The sequence below is a fragment of the Nasonia vitripennis genome, chromosome 1 (assembly GCF_009193385.2).
Source record: "Nasonia vitripennis strain AsymCx chromosome 1, Nvit_psr_1.1, whole genome shotgun sequence".
Taxonomy (NCBI): domain Eukaryota; kingdom Metazoa; phylum Arthropoda; class Insecta; order Hymenoptera; family Pteromalidae; genus Nasonia; species Nasonia vitripennis.
Window position 1 is genome coordinate 1045871 of NC_045757.1, and position 14874 is coordinate 1060744.

The 14874-nt window shown below is 44.1% G+C and overlaps 5 protein-coding genes across 9 annotated transcripts; all 5 read right to left on the reverse strand.

Annotated features, from left to right (window-relative positions):
• Positions 1-221: 221 nt before the first annotated feature.
• Positions 222-985, reverse strand: LOC100115981 (cysteine-rich PDZ-binding protein-like). The gene has a single exon (XM_032595912.1). It carries the CDS (start codon positions 615-617, stop codon positions 315-317), a length of 303 nt encoding a protein of 100 aa, XP_032451803.1. The 5' UTR covers positions 618-985; the 3' UTR covers positions 222-314.
• Positions 986-995: 10 nt separating this feature from the next.
• Positions 996-1951, reverse strand: LOC100121210 (low-density lipoprotein receptor-related protein 5-like). Its single transcript, XM_008204488.3, has 2 exons — positions 1733-1951; positions 996-1663 (listed from the first exon to the last, which is right to left on the reverse strand). The coding sequence occupies exons 1-2, from the start codon at positions 1925-1927 to the stop codon at positions 1151-1153; spliced, it is 708 nt and encodes a 235-aa protein (XP_008202710.1). The 5' UTR covers positions 1928-1951; the 3' UTR covers positions 996-1150.
• Positions 1952-4279: 2328 nt separating this feature from the next.
• On the reverse strand, positions 4280-6168 carry LOC103315524 (low-density lipoprotein receptor-related protein 2-like). Its single transcript, XM_008204917.3, has 5 exons — positions 5849-6168; positions 5626-5698; positions 5496-5546; positions 4942-5408; positions 4280-4855 (listed from the first exon to the last, which is right to left on the reverse strand). Exons 2-5 carry the CDS (start codon positions 5690-5692, stop codon positions 4352-4354), a joined length of 1089 nt encoding a protein of 362 aa, XP_008203139.1. The 5' UTR covers positions 5693-5698; positions 5849-6168; the 3' UTR covers positions 4280-4351.
• A 420-nt stretch (positions 6169-6588) lies between these two features.
• LOC100121256 (low-density lipoprotein receptor-related protein 2) lies at positions 6589-10936 on the reverse strand. Of its 5 annotated transcripts, none has more exons than XM_031922296.2 (6): positions 10637-10936; positions 9605-9874; positions 9300-9391; positions 8489-8916; positions 7278-8408; positions 6589-7197 (listed from the first exon to the last, which is right to left on the reverse strand). In XM_031922296.2, exons 3-6 carry the CDS (start codon positions 9376-9378, stop codon positions 6739-6741), a joined length of 2097 nt encoding a protein of 698 aa, XP_031778156.1. In that variant the 5' UTR covers positions 9379-9391; positions 9605-9874; positions 10637-10936; the 3' UTR covers positions 6589-6738. The 5 variants fall into 5 exon arrangements, with proteins under 5 accessions (XP_031778156.1, XP_031778158.1, XP_031778155.1 ...); XM_031922298.2 differs by having other exon boundaries at positions 9300-9388; positions 10637-10894; XM_031922295.2 differs by having other exon boundaries at positions 9300-9388; positions 9483-9874; positions 10637-10894.
• A 762-nt stretch (positions 10937-11698) lies between these two features.
• Positions 11699-14681, reverse strand: LOC100678342 (low-density lipoprotein receptor-related protein 2-like). The gene is made up of 7 exons (XM_031922293.1): positions 14385-14681; positions 13819-14273; positions 13471-13750; positions 12987-13393; positions 12657-12915; positions 12253-12593; positions 11699-12179 (listed from the first exon to the last, which is right to left on the reverse strand). Exons 1-7 carry the CDS (start codon positions 14458-14460, stop codon positions 11808-11810), a joined length of 2190 nt encoding a protein of 729 aa, XP_031778153.1. The 5' UTR covers positions 14461-14681; the 3' UTR covers positions 11699-11807.
• Positions 14682-14874: the final 193 nt, after the last annotated feature.

Consider the following 14874-nt stretch of genomic DNA (forward strand, 5'->3'; position numbering starts at 1 on the left):
TTCCAAATCTGGGGTTATTTCTAGTACTTTTATTCCTAGTGATATTTAAACGCGGACAGTTACGGCTACTGGGCATCTACGCTTTAAAACGACAAACAGCAATAATTTTCTAATTGAAAACTTTTCTAATCAGTCAGAATTAAAATTTTGAAAATATTAGAACGGGAATGAGGTATGTAAAGTGTGTGTATGAGGTGTTTGGTAAAAAAAACCCTTGCTAGTATATAACTTGATGAACTTTATTATTGCATATTTCGAACTTTATATATATATATATATATTGTAATTCTCTACAAAAAAAAAGTCAGATGAAATCATGTGGCAGACTGTCTGTAATTCTTGGTGCTCATGAGCTTCTTGCCGCACATCGCACAGATAGCCTTCTTGTAGGCGCACGATTGGCAGTAGTGGGAGCCGGCTTGGTGTATCTTCTGACGGCAAATTTTGCAAGCGCCGAACTTGGCCGAGTAAGGATTGACCCTCGATCTGCCTGCAGTTAGTGCCTTGTTCTCGCCGACTTTGCGTCCACCGCTTTCCACGGTGTTCCGTGCTCCAGCTTTCCAGGGATCCGGGGTGCCGACTTTGCTGAGTTTCTTTTCACACTTCTCGCAGACCATTTTGATGTATTACACTTGCTTATACAGATAGGTAACTAGACGGCCTGACGCTCGCACCTCGACAGTTGCCGTGAGACTGAGGCCTGAGCTGTGGCTGTGCAGTTGCACAAACTCACAAAGTTCACTAGGTATGCAGATTTGGCAGGTGCTGCCCTCTAAAAGCGTCTTACTCCCACGCCGGGCTACGTGGCATTACGCTCACAGCTGTAGGGCATTGCAAGGGTATTGCAAGGGTATTGCTGTCCCTCCTATCCAGAAGACTTTTCTCAGAAAAATGCATAAACTTAGAGATTTATTACCGTATACACTCACCGAAAATACGGGCACAGATATTTGTAGGCACATTTGCAGAATATAAAATCATAAAAATTCATTTCGGTTGTCTGATGCATCCTGTTTATTGTAATAAAGTCTAAAAATACAGTAAAGCATTCAAAAAAGTTTGAAATACGACGTTTATACGTGTGTAAAAATCACGGCTCATCTCGTGGAGGACCGATAGGTGGCTCCACCTATTCGCGAAAAAAATCACCTCACAGTTTTACATCCACAACTCCCCTCCCCAATTTTTGCCCAGTACTGCACTTGACTCCGTCGAAGCACCGACACAGCTTTCCCAACTGGTCTCCTCCGCTCAATTTCGGTATAGCGAAACAAAAGTTGTCGCAACCCCCATTGTCAACGGCACACGGGTTCGAGGCGCCGTCTGCCCGGAAAATACGCGAATTGTGAACTCTCAAATTAGCGGTCATATCGTCGCGACTGTACGGAAACGGCCGATGCTCGCCGAGGCGCTGGCCGGTCGACTTGTCAAAGCGGTAAATCATCGCGAGTGTCTTCAGGTAAATAACCCGGTCGTGGACGAGAAAACCGGTGGCGTTGCGGATGACGTCTCTTGTGACGTTGGCTACGCGGTCGATCGAGACGGACAACCCCTCGATTTCAGTGCGTAGGATCGCCGAGCTGTTGGTGTCCAGAACGTAGAGCTTGTTCTCGGCGTAGTCTATTGAGAGGAAGGTCGGACGTCCGATGCTCGGCGGGTACAGCTGCAATTTTCAAGTAAGTTCGTTAGTTACATGCATTTTTAGAGGTTAGTTTACGGCAAAGAAGCTTACCGTGATATTTTTCCCATTCGACGTGAACCTAAGCAGTTGGAACGTCCGCTTAATGTTATTAAACACCGAACCGAATAGATAACCTCTGTTGGGATGCAGAGCCAACGAGTGAACGCGTCCCAGCTCCCAGAGCTGCGAAGTCGAGACCTGAGCTCGTTGCGCGTCGTCCCCGGCTGCGGACATGACCTTCAGCATGTAGAAAGATACGTTGCCCCGGCGCTCGATTTCCGTGTAGTAGAGGTTCTTCGTCACCCAGTCCAGCGCGATAGGTCCGAAGAAGACGTCCTTCTGGTAGAGTAAAGTTCTCCGTACACCCGAGTTCAGGTCCGAGCAGTACAGCGCGTCTTTGCCTCCGTAGTAGAGTTTTCTGAGAATTAATAGAAATTGAAGTTTCGATTTGGCGGTTTACATTTAAATCATTTAGAAGATTTTTTTAGTACCTCGTAGTCGAATCATAGTCGAATCCAGCCTGCTCTCTCGCAGATATTCCAAGATCGATCTGGAACGGATTTATGGCCTCACACCTCCTCTCGAAGTTCTCCAACATATCAGGACACACTCCCCTGACGACATTCGCATTTTCTACTATCAAGAAATCTTCGATTCTCTCACACCTATTTGGATCCACCTTGGATCGTCGCCATCCAGTCTCGCAGGCGCACTGCGCATTGTTTGCGCGATCGAGAAGACAAAATTGTTGACAGCTCTGGCAGATTTTCGAGATCTCCGTTTCTCGATTACCTGACGACGGCGGCTCGACGACGGCGCTAAGAGCTTTCACATGACCGCCGCTGTAGCCTTCGTGGAGCTTGAGGGTTTTATTAGGCAGACAACGTTTACCGTCGTAATCGCATTTGAACACACTGCCGTCTATGAAAGACTCGCCTTGACGAACTTTTTTAACAAAAATCGAAGGAGTTATTTTCAATATATCACAGGGTTTGTTAAAGTTAAGTGAGGGAATCGATTTTTTAATTTTTTAACATACTGCACTCACAGTAGAGTTCGTTGACCCAAAAAAGCTCCTTCTTTGTCGGGCTGATACTGAAGGTGCCATTCTGGAGTTCCATTATCGTACCTACTGGTTTCCCTTCGTAGTCTGTGCCAAAGATCTTCTGCTGAACTTTAGATGAAACTAGAATCGTTTTACTGTGTCGATCGATACCCATATTCCCCGTGGTATTTTCTTTTTTCAGCGAGGGAGGATCAATAATTTTGGCTTGAGAACCGTCCATGTTCATGCGAAGTATCTGCAAAAGAATCAAACGTTGAATGCATAATATTACCGTTTTCAAGCGCGCAATCGAAAATAAAACTCACATGTCCGCTACCAGCGTATTCTCTCTCCCCAGTATCCAGTAAAAACAATAATCCTTCCGAGGGGTCCATCAAAATCTGACTCGGTCTAAAATCTCTCGCCTTGACTTCCATAACCATCATCCTCACTCCATCCTTGTTCCCTCCAACTCCGTCCAAAATCCTCAGTGTATTCGTTCGGGTATCCAACACATACAACCTGTTGCCAAAGACATAGTCGACGGCCAAGGAGGCAGGGTACCATTTGAATTCGCTGTGCACCAACGTGACGTTACGCACAAAGGTGAGCTTCCTGGACTCGTGCAGTGGACACCGATATATATCACCCAAAGATGTGCTCCAGAACATCAAGTCACGTTGGTAGTCGTAGTCGACGGCCAGGGCAGACTCGCCGTGTAAAAACTCGCCCGTTATCTCGTAGCGCGACGAGACCACTTGTAGCAGGCCCACGTTCTCCTTCACGTAGAGCAACTGCACGTCTGCTGCGTCGTCCGGGTGAGCGGTTACTAGGGGCAGATAAATGTAACATTTGTGTGAGAAATTCATGTTTGCTAGATGATCAGTTAATAATACTATGTAATTGTTGTATTCTCGGTGAGACGTTAAATATTATTATACTTCGTGTAATTTTAAAAATTTACTTTCAGACTGATCCAAAATCAAACTAACGATTAAATTACTTGAAAAATAGTTTTAAAAAATAATTGTACCTTTTTTATCCGTATTGGTAAGCACGGTAGCTCGAGCAGAAGCACTCAAAGCCATTAACATCACAAAATACTTTAAACGTCCCTCTGTCATTTTTCGCATCTTCTTCACGCCGACTGTCGTCTCAAACACGCGAGATTCTCTCTTCGAGTCACTTGGCTACACTGCGCATCGAATTTCCCTTGTATTTGGCTTATATGCAAGAAAGAAGTCAACGTTCTCTTGAATATCGGCATTAAAGAAGAAGGGCAAAACAGGTTTCACGCCATCCTTTTAGATTTTACGTTTTATCAAGTACTGTAAGAAATCTTCCAATGTGGACCCAAACTGGATCTTCTCGTACGTTTGAACCAAGAAAAAATTCAAATTCTTTCATTCGAGAAGATTTTTCTACATATAATTGGCTGGAGCTTAGTTATAGAGTCAAACATTAACTATATTTTTTTCTTATGTATGCGTGACGCACCATCTTGTAATATTACATCAGGTTTTGATATTTTAGTTTAAATAAATACTTTAAGATTTTTTCGAAAATCATAGGATTTTATTCATATTGAAGCAATGAGTACATACATATAAAATAATATACAAAATCTACAAGCATTTGTATGTCAATGGACCGTCAGTCCTCTTCTTAGGGCTGATGAGGCACAACTTCTCGCAATCTCCGAGCCCATTGTTTGCCGCGCACGGGTTCTTTACATCCACGTGCTGGTCAGCCGGCCGCACGATTCTCATGGCCTTGACGGTAACGCCGTCGTAGACAATCTTGTAGCTGGACTCGACGGCATGTCCGTCACCCAAAGTGCTGACCTTCACACTGGCGACACGGCGCCAGATATCATCATAGAAATAAAGTAGACCCTGGTTAAAGGCTAGGTTGGCTGGGCCGAGAAGACTGAAAGCTTTGCCGTGTTCGTTCTTGAGAACAACAGTCAAGTTGGAACCATCATAGTTGGCGCTCTTGATTCGGTGGTAGGTGTTGTCTGACCAGTAAACGTGTTTATTTTCGAGGTCGAGAGTTACGGACTTAATATAGTATCTAGGGTGTGCGACTACGGCTTTTGGTTCCGTGCCGTCCATGTTCACTCTGATGATCTGAAAATTGCAATATTAGATAATTATCACACCCGTTGATGATTCGTTAGAAATCATATTATTGACGGATTCACCGATAAACTTACTCTCATTCCATCAGCGATGAACATAACGCCTTCCTGTGGATCTACAGCGATGTCCATGGGTTCGTGTAGGAAGCCATCAAAGATAACACTGTGATCTTTGCCGTCGAGATCGAACACGTGAATCTTCTTGCCGCGCGAGTCGACGACGTAGAGCTTCTCGTTGACGTAGTCGATGGCCAGGGCACGAGGTCTCCATTCCAGAGGGCTTCGGTCTATGAGCAATTTCACCTTATAACCGGCGCGACCTTCAGCGGCAAGGGAACGCGCGTAGATTCTACCGGTGGACAGGTCACTCCAGTAGATGCAGTCGCGGCCAAGGTGGTACTCGACGCCACCGATGTTATCAGTGCGAAGAATTAGTCGACGAACATGAGCCGTAAGGTTCACACGGCTGATACCGAAAGGCTCAGCGATTAGGAGCAGAGGCTCTCTTATTGGATCTTTTCTGAGACGGGTGCTGTTGTCGGCTATTTTAAAAATACCAAATTTATCATTTATTCGTTTTGTAATAAAGATAGTAACGATGAGCAAAAATGCAAAATTAAAAATCTTACAAAATCTTCTACGGGCAGCAGCAGCTGCAGCTTCGGCAATACTGGAGAGTCCTTTTTGCAAAACAAAAAAAAAATCAGTAATATTCTGATTGAATTATTAAAATACGTATAGAGTTAAACAAAAGCTTACCTGCGAACTGTGCGTGACTAGTTGCATAGCACGCACAAACGACTGTTAATAATAATATAAGTTTCATTTTAACCTAAAAATATCAACAATCTTATTTTAGAAATAACCATAGTAATTAATAACTTTTCCAAATATTGCTTTCTACTAAATTTGAATGTAGATATCGCAATTTTCTAAATGAAAATACACATTTAGTATAGAGAACAAAATTTTCACTACTCACGCTTTAGAACTATTATATCGCAATCGAAGCCAAATTGTGACTAAACGCTCTTCATTTTTAATACAAAGCGAGACCAAAAAGCATAATGAATGATGATAGCGTCATGATCTTATCGGTACGATTGTTTACACAGCCCGCCAATTCTTGAAATTCAAGGCTAATACATTGAATTAATTTTTTTCGATACTTAATACATAATCTCGAGAAATACTTGCCGATGTATTGAATCTCTTATTCGTCATCATTAAGATTTCGCGATTGTTTAATCGCTTTATTGTCGAAAACATTACGCGGAAGCATCAATGGTTTGGAATTAATTAAATTTATGCAGCAAACGGTATTTAATTTATTAGAAGTTTTCTGTAAAAGTGTACCGAATAAATTCCATTTAACCATACATTTTCAACTATTTTTCAAGACAAAAAAACTATTTCCGGTATTATATAGACAGAAAAAAATTACGTCGATTGAATTCATTTACATACTAAACGGTTTGATTCTTTAATTTTAAAAAATTGAATAACAAATATAAAAGTCAAAAGATAAAATGTTGTCATATTCATGAAATTTTGTTTGTACAAATGTACAAAATGGTTTCAATTCGCAAGAACGATTACTATTTCGTAAGAAGATTTTCTTCATAAACTGAACAATATTACAATTTAATTCTTTCGAGGTTTAGAAAAAACAAGTACTCAATAGTTAGCTAGCTGAGTATGAGTTATTCATTAAGACAACTATTTAAGAATAAATCTTTATTTCAGTCAACACTCACAGCTCTTCAACTGTATATAAAATTTAACTTAACAATTATCTCATGACCAATCAACAAAAATGTTTGTTATATTCTCGTCGTATGGCACATAAAGTCTCGTCACTTTCTCAATGACTTAAACAGTCTGTTTATTGCACTTGTAGCTTGCGCTACAGGGCTTGAAAGGTGGTTCAACCTTGCTGTTATCGATACACGTCTTTCCGTCGACATCTAACTTCTCGCCGTACGGACATCCGCAGACTGCCTTGCCCTCGACAGCGAAGCAGAATTTTGCGCACTGGTGGTTGCCGACGGCGCAAGGATGATCAGGTTTGACACTCTGAATATCTTTGCTGATAAGCTTGAGACCACTCAGAGTACCTGGTGGACTGTCTCTGACCAGAACGACTTTGTTGCTAAGATTCCTTTTACTAAGACGGAGAAGTTGAGTTTGGGAAGCGTTAATGCCATAGATGTAATCTTTTTGAATAGATAGTTCAGAGAAGGAAAGATTCTCGGGCAAACTGACAGAGATGACATCACCGCCATCCAGGTCAGAGTTGCGCAGGGTGGAAATGTATTCGTCTTCGGATAGCTGAAAGTTCGAAAAAATTGATTATTAGTGAGATGAAGGATACCGATTGATTTTTAAATCTTTAAAAACGAGAATCATACCGGATGTTGGCTCCAGTAAAGTCTGTCCTCTTCCAAATCGATGGCCAGGCCAGAGATGGTTATGCCTTTACCCAAGTCGACCACGACTTTAAGATCAGATCCATCGCTATTTACGCGAACAATCCTGGCATAATTGTCATCGACGTTTTGTCCAAAATAAATGTATCCTTTATGTGGGTGAACTGCCAATCCAGCTACAAGCCTCTGTACATCATCGACTATGATTTTACTGTAGGTCGGATCTTCAACGTTCAACACACTGAGAGTGATCTGGTTGTCGTAGTAGTAGGTAAAGTAATAGAGGTTCTTCGATGCCCAGTCATATGCCAACCACCTAACATCTTTACTGAGAAGATTGGGCTCAAGTTGACTTTCCTTTCTATTATCCAGATTTACCTGGTACAGGTGGTTTTGAGGAAAGATTCCATTGTGGTATACAACCCTGGCCTCGGCATTGTAATCTATTAACGCCAGAGTGCCTACAGGGAACTGCGAGGGGTTGATCACATCATCGTGAGCCTCACCGTCGGTATTGAAACTCTGTCCTCGGATATAATTTTCCTGGGTGAAGAGCAAGAAGTTGCGCACCTTGATACAAGATTTTTGATCCTTGGCTAGCTCGTAGCCGACCTGGCAGGCACACTTGCGATTGCTTTTGCTATCCTTGGATAGTACGCAGAGCTGCTCGCACTCGCCGTTGTTTTGAGCGCAGGGGTTGGAAATAGATTTCTGACTTGGGCAAGAGATGGCCTTGACGAACATAGGCGCAACGTTAAGGATGCTGCTGCTGCTGCTAGACTGAAGGTCGATCTTGTAGACGACGTTGTTTTCAACGTCGGACCAGTAGAGGTAGTCGCCTTGGATGGCCAATGAGCCGAGAGACTCTGAAATGGGCTGGCCATCACGGGCCTGGAACACGATCTTCCTGTCCTGGCCATCGTAGTCGCTGCTTACTATGTTGCGGGCCAAAGAGTCGATCCAGTATAGACGTTTGGCTTCAGGCTCAACGAGAATGCGGAAGACAGAAATAGGCTGACGGATATGCTGGGGTGGCACAACCTCGTTTTCATCTTCTGTCTCGTACTCGTATAAAACCTTTCGGTTCGAGCCGTCGAGATCGGTTCTCAAGATCTAAATAGAATTTTCGAATTATTTCACAACTTACGATAGAATAAGTCAGTAAAAAATCAGACACCAAACTCTAGACTCACCTGGTACCTATCATTAACGAAGAGATAGTCGGCGTTAACGTCGATTCCAATACTCCTGACCTCGCGCAGGTTGTTGCCCACAACGATACCATCGAGCTTCTCATTCTTCAAATCGAAGATCCTTACGGTACCGGAAAATCCATCGCCTACATAAAGCTTCTCGGTGACAGAGTCGACAGCGAGACTGAAGGGCAGCCACTGCTTCTGCTTGGGCACGACGACTCGTGGTTTGGAAGCGCTCTCATCAAGAGCGTAAATCTCGGCTGACTCGAGATCGGCCCAGTAAAGAATGTTCCTCTGGTAGTCGAAGTCTAAGCTGATGGCCTGGTTCACCGAGCTTGTCAGTACCTCGCGGTTCTGGCCAGAGGCGTCGACCTTGACGATTGAACCCGCCTCAGCGAGAATTAAGTTGCCGTTTAACTTGGTTGCTGTTTTACAAAATTCCATGATTACATTAGTTATTATTTCACTAAAAAACCTTTAAGGTGGGGATACGCGATTATAATTATCTGGGTCATGCTGGCCTTTACAGTCTGCGAAAAAATGTTCTTATCTGGCTAGCAAGAATTATATTCAAGCAAAAAACAATTCTTTGACGTGACGTAGATTAAAATTATCTCATTGTCAATTCTTTAAAAGTCAAGGCGGGAAATTTAAATTTCTAACCGCAACCATTTGAAGCACTCTTATTGTTCTATTGCAAATTTAAATTATGTCAATACTAAAATAAACACGCTTCGTATACACGTCTACAGTGTTGTAAACTTAGCATCTATGATTTATTTACGAAGAAAAGTTTAAAATGACTCACAGCATTGTTGAGCAGCAGCGGCTGCAAACAGCGCAAAGGCCACGACGCACAGCGCATTGATGCGCCTGGAAGCTCCCATGGTTCTGGCTCTGCTAACAAACAAGATTTTTGATTACGATTAATTATTTTGAAGCGCGTATAAAATTAAAAAAAAAATACTATGAAAAATAAAAATGATCGAACTTAAAAAACGAATCTCGACAAACGTGACCGTGATTCCAAATCCTCCTAATAGAGCTGTGCAAACACTGAAAATCTATCACCGCCACTAGGTTATATTAACTCGAAAACTCCACTCGACTTACTTCTTCTTCTTCTCCTCTGGTCAGGGTCAAGGCGAACCGACGACTGTTCTCCGACTGCCGGCTTCTCGACGCTTTATATATAAACCGTTAGGCTTATCTTACAATGCGCCCGACGCCTCCACCTTTGCTCTGCGCCGACACGTTTTTCGCCAGAATCGTGACGGTCGTTGGTAGCAAGAGGATTACGAAGGGCCCGGGCAGGTGTGGCTGTTTACACAGCGGCGGATTTTCGTGCGCGCTGGCGAATTTCAGCAAAACTGCGGCCTGAAACTTGGGATATTTCCAAGGGTTTTGAAAGAGACCCTGAGGATTTATGTGCATGAAAAAATTGCATAATATCCATACGTTACTAGCCGTACAATATTTTGTTTTTAAGTCGAATAAGGAATGAAACGAGCCGGTCTATATACGATTAACAACTTGTTCGAGCGTGCTCTAAGGTAGTAAAATGAATTTATTTTTAAATGTATTTCTATGACAAAGGTACAACGTCTATTTTATTGCGGTTCGATACAAAGTCAGCGAAGATCACAAACACCGTTGCTTACAAAACGAATGGAAATTTCGAATCGTTTGCTGTACGAATGTTTGCAAACTATGAAATAAATATGCCTACGTCATTGTCCTACAAGGATTGTCTATAAATAGACAAATTTTAAAAATAAATTTTGTTTTTCCTAAATATATAACTTACATGCGAATTTCATAATCGAGTATAAATATATATACACAAGGGAGATGATTCTGCAATATATAATAAAATTAACTGTTTACCAGTGCTTTACGCTATAATCATAATGTATCAGTTCGAAAATGTACGAATTATGCTCGCGACAGCTGATACAATAGCTTAAAGAAAAATCTGCCATTAATCCGTACGAAAAGTGTACGCTCATTGTTTGAAGAGTATATAAATTTTGCTTTCTATAACTCGAGCGAAGTTCACGATTCGCTATTCAAAGATGTTTTATAGTTTGCTAGACACTTTCCAATTAAAACCCGCACTTATACGTAAATACACATTATACTCACTGAGATGCCCTATATAGGTATGCATATACAAAAAGCACAAAATGTAGACCAACACGAGGTTCTCGACTGCAGCCGCGAGAACCGACTAAAGACCCGCGGCGGCGAGGATTCAGTCTCTGTTTCTCGTGTCACGAAACACCCAAAGCAAAACCACCTCCTGTAGTACGAGCTACACCTCCACGTCTCCCCGCATGATTATGCAATTCCAGTAATCCAGATTATATAGAGAAGCAGAAGTACAGGCAGTCTACACTCGCATGTCAATCATTTCGAGAAACGACGCACTGCTGCACGAGCGAGAGAGAGAGAGAGAGAGAGAGAGAGAGAGTATATAGGTATTATACCCAGCTCTATTGTCATTCCGCTCACGTACGGCTTGTTTCGCTCGTTTTCTCGTCGTGTTGTTTCAACTCGCTACCAGTCGCTTTGTTTAACAAACAAAAGAAGAGAAGATCACACGATAATCTCGTCGCCGTCGAATCGGCCGCGATTTTTCGACTGCGACGAGGATAGAGTCAAGAGAGAAACGTGCGTTTACGCGGTCAAGGAGAGCCGTGTGTGTGTGTCTGCAAGAGAGAGAGAGAGAGAGAGAGAGAGAGAGAGAGAGACTTAGGTAGGAGGTGTACCTGCGAGGCACGCGCGTTGCTGCGGCCGTTAAACTTTCTATCGGCACAGTGATCCTTTTTGCCCAACGCACGTGTATGATGTCTATGTTTAACCCAGTCGCATAATGATATTGATCGGCGACGACGCGCCGGAGAACGAGGTATTGCGAGAGTCGCGATTTGCGCTGCCGAGATTTCGCGGATGAATATTCGAGTATGAAAATTCAATTGTTGAGTTATCGTATGAGTAGATTTAACACAGGAAACGTATGCGTGGAATGATCCCGCGGTAAAAATAAAAGTTAAACCCGTGCAACAGGATTTCGCTCGGTGAACTTTGTTATAAGCGGGGTATATAATTATGTGCATAAGAGTGATTTTATTCAAACCAAGTGCTATTTTTGCAACCCGGAGGTCGCGCGCACTTTATGCTCGTGTGAAAGTTATAGTCGAGTACTAGCGGTAATGAATACAAAAATTTATTTCACATGGTTTACACGCAGAATCACTTACTTATATCTACAATATAATATCATACAGTCAGCGCATTTCCAATGAAAATCACGTCACCGTCCGAACAAAAAGTCCCTCCTGTAACCCGGACAGTCGATCTCGTCGCTCCTGTCCAGGCAGTCGTTGACCCCGTCGCAGAGCTGGCTCTTGGGGATGCATCTTCCGTTTTTGCAAGTGTACTCCCAGTCGGTCTCGCAGACGTGCACCCGGTGCGCTGGCTTCGACCTGACCTCGCTCACGCAGACCTGGGACTGATCGAGCTTCTGGCCCTCGGGACAGGCGCAGACGCGCATCAGGCTGTTCTGCTGATCGGCGCTTTGGTTTTGGCTCGAGGGCACGCCGAAGCAGAAGTTGGTGCAGTTGCCGTTGTTGTTCAGGCAGGGGTGTCGCAGGTGCTGCAGCTGCTCTTGCAGAGTCAGTGGAATCTAAGGAGAAGATTACTCGCTTTACACGTGCTTTCGTGTTTTTAAACGAAATCAGGTAGAATGAACTTCGCACCTGAGGAGCGAAAACCGCCAGGGCGTAGAAGCCCTGCCTGTCGAGCGAGCCGGCCACATTCACGAGCTGCTTGCCGGTGGTCTTGTTGACCCGGACTAGTCTCTCGTAATTGTCGCACACCGCGTACATCCAGTCGCCCTTGACAGCGATAGCTCCACCCCCGGCGCAGTTGCGCAGCAACGGCGCCTCCACGCTCTTCTCGTCCCAGCCTTCGAGGTCCGAGTTGTGGATCCTGACTTCTCTGGGCTTGTCCGAATCGGTTTGCAGCCAGTAGAACCGGCTAGCCGAACGATCCAGCGTTAGGCCGAGAACCTTGTGAGCCAGCGGTGTGTGTATGGTTGCTGGAATTCGGTGTTGTTAGTTTTGCGGAAAGAAGGGAATCTTAGACTTTCCAATAAGCTTACTGAGTTTCGTGCCATCGGCGTTGATCCGCTTGATCTTGGCGTCGTCGAAGAAGTAGACTTGTCCCTTCTGGGGATTTGTCAGCACGAATCTCGGGCCGGTCAGACTGTCCAGCAGACACTTGTGGTTCGTGAAGTTCCTGAGGCTCACGACGCACAGATTACCCGCCACGAAATCGGTGTAGTAGAGGTTCTGAGCGAGCCAGTCCACGGCTATGCTGGCCAAGCCCTCGTAACCGGCTATCTCCTCTCGCACACCTGTCTGAATAACACGGCGTCAAATAATTTTCATCAGATCCACGCATGTTTAATCATCGCTGTAAAAAAGCCTACCTTGATGTCACTCGCGTAGATCTTCTTCGAAGCAGCATCGGCAAAGTAGACCTTCCGTCTTACGTAATCCAAGTCGATGCTCAGCGCATGGCTGCGCCTGGCCGCGACTGTCACGACAACCGGCGACGAAGATCCGATTACGGGTTCGAGTTCTCGACCCTTTATCACTTCCTTTTGCGAATACAGCAGAAACTCGTCGAGCCTCTGACAGTTGCTGCCGTCGGATTTCAAGACTTGATTCATCGGGCAGACGCAGCTCCTTCGCTCGCTTCGAGAGTTCAGGAGACACATGTGTTGACAGTTGGCGACTTTGCAGGGAAAGGCGTCCACCTCCTCTACGGGTCGGAGAATTCGAAAGCTGGAGGCGGCGAAATTGTCCAGGATCTTTTCAGCTAACAGATTGTGCACTGGTGAAAGAAGTTTATAACGGTTCAATTTGATCTAGAATAAGTAGTATATGAAATGCACGCTTTGACGTAAGTACCGGTAACATCGATGCGCGACACGCTTTTCGCATTCTTTTCCAGGTAGTAGAGCTGATTGTCGAAAAAGTTCAGGCTCGTCAAAACTTCGTTATCGTGCGATCGGTAAAGAATCCTCTGAGAATACCCGATATAACTCGAGCTCTCGACGATCTTCAGGTCGCTGTCCCACCAATATATCGTCTTGGTGGTGTGATCGATCGTCAGACTGGAGATTGCCGATTCGATACTCTTGCGGATTATCGGCATGCTCGAGCTGCCGTCCATGTTCATTCGCGTGATCTGAAACGAATATAAGATTTAGCCACAAGCAAAATATCGCCGTGTCTCCGAAAAAAAAAAACGCTCACCCGATCGTTGTCGACCACAAACATGAGCCCCGCGTATGGGTCCACTGCAATGCCGATCGGCCTGTCCAGACCGGCAGCCACGACTGTGGCACTCCTGCCCACATTCTCGAGATCGTAGACTTCGACTCTGCGACCAAGAAGGTCCACGACGTAGAGCACGTCTCCGATGAAGTCTACTGCCAGGGCTACGGGTTCCCAATCCGCGCCGATTTTCTCGGCAAACGTGCGAATCGGTTGACCGTCGTTGTCCAAGCTTCTGGACTGAATCCGTGGAGCCGTGCTTTCGATCCAGAAGACAAGGTTTCTCGATCGGTGGTAGTCGATATCGATGATTTTGGCATTGCTGGGCAGACCGGTACGAAGAATAGTTTGAGATGTGGTGCCCTGAGGCTTAACGCGGAGGAGACCGGTATCGTTGACGCCTAGTAACTCGAATTCCGACTGATCTTCTATAACTGCAATCAAATTTGGTAGATTTTTTGAGAACTCGGTGTAATTTGTTAAAAGTTAAACGGAAGATTCCTATCCTTTCTACGTTGAAGTGAGTAATATCGTTTAATAGTTACCGGTGGCATTGACGAAACACGACAGCGATAACAGCATCAGCGCGATCAGCACGTTTCTGCTCCCGCTTTCCGCCATACTTCTAAGTCTCGTTCTCTTTGACTTCCTGGTTCACAAAGATTTAATATTACAATCAGAACTGGTGGTATAAGAGAGCTGAAACATTGATGATTTATAAGAAGACCGCAAATTATAAGATTTTTCAAAATAAAAAATCCAACTTTTGAACGAACTACTAACGTGCGGAGTAAAGCGATGTCGCGAAACAGGGAAACAGCAGCCTTCGACTGAGTCCCAACAAGCGAGATTCGGCCTCATGAAATTTCATCCATTTTTATCAAAGATATCAATAATCCATTGCGAAAGTGACCTACGTACATAGCACCCAGTTTTTTATTACGTAATTTCATCTTTCTCGTGTTTATTATAAAGTGATGAGTATACAAGTTTTATATCATCTACTATATATAGATACATAGGTCTTCTTACTAT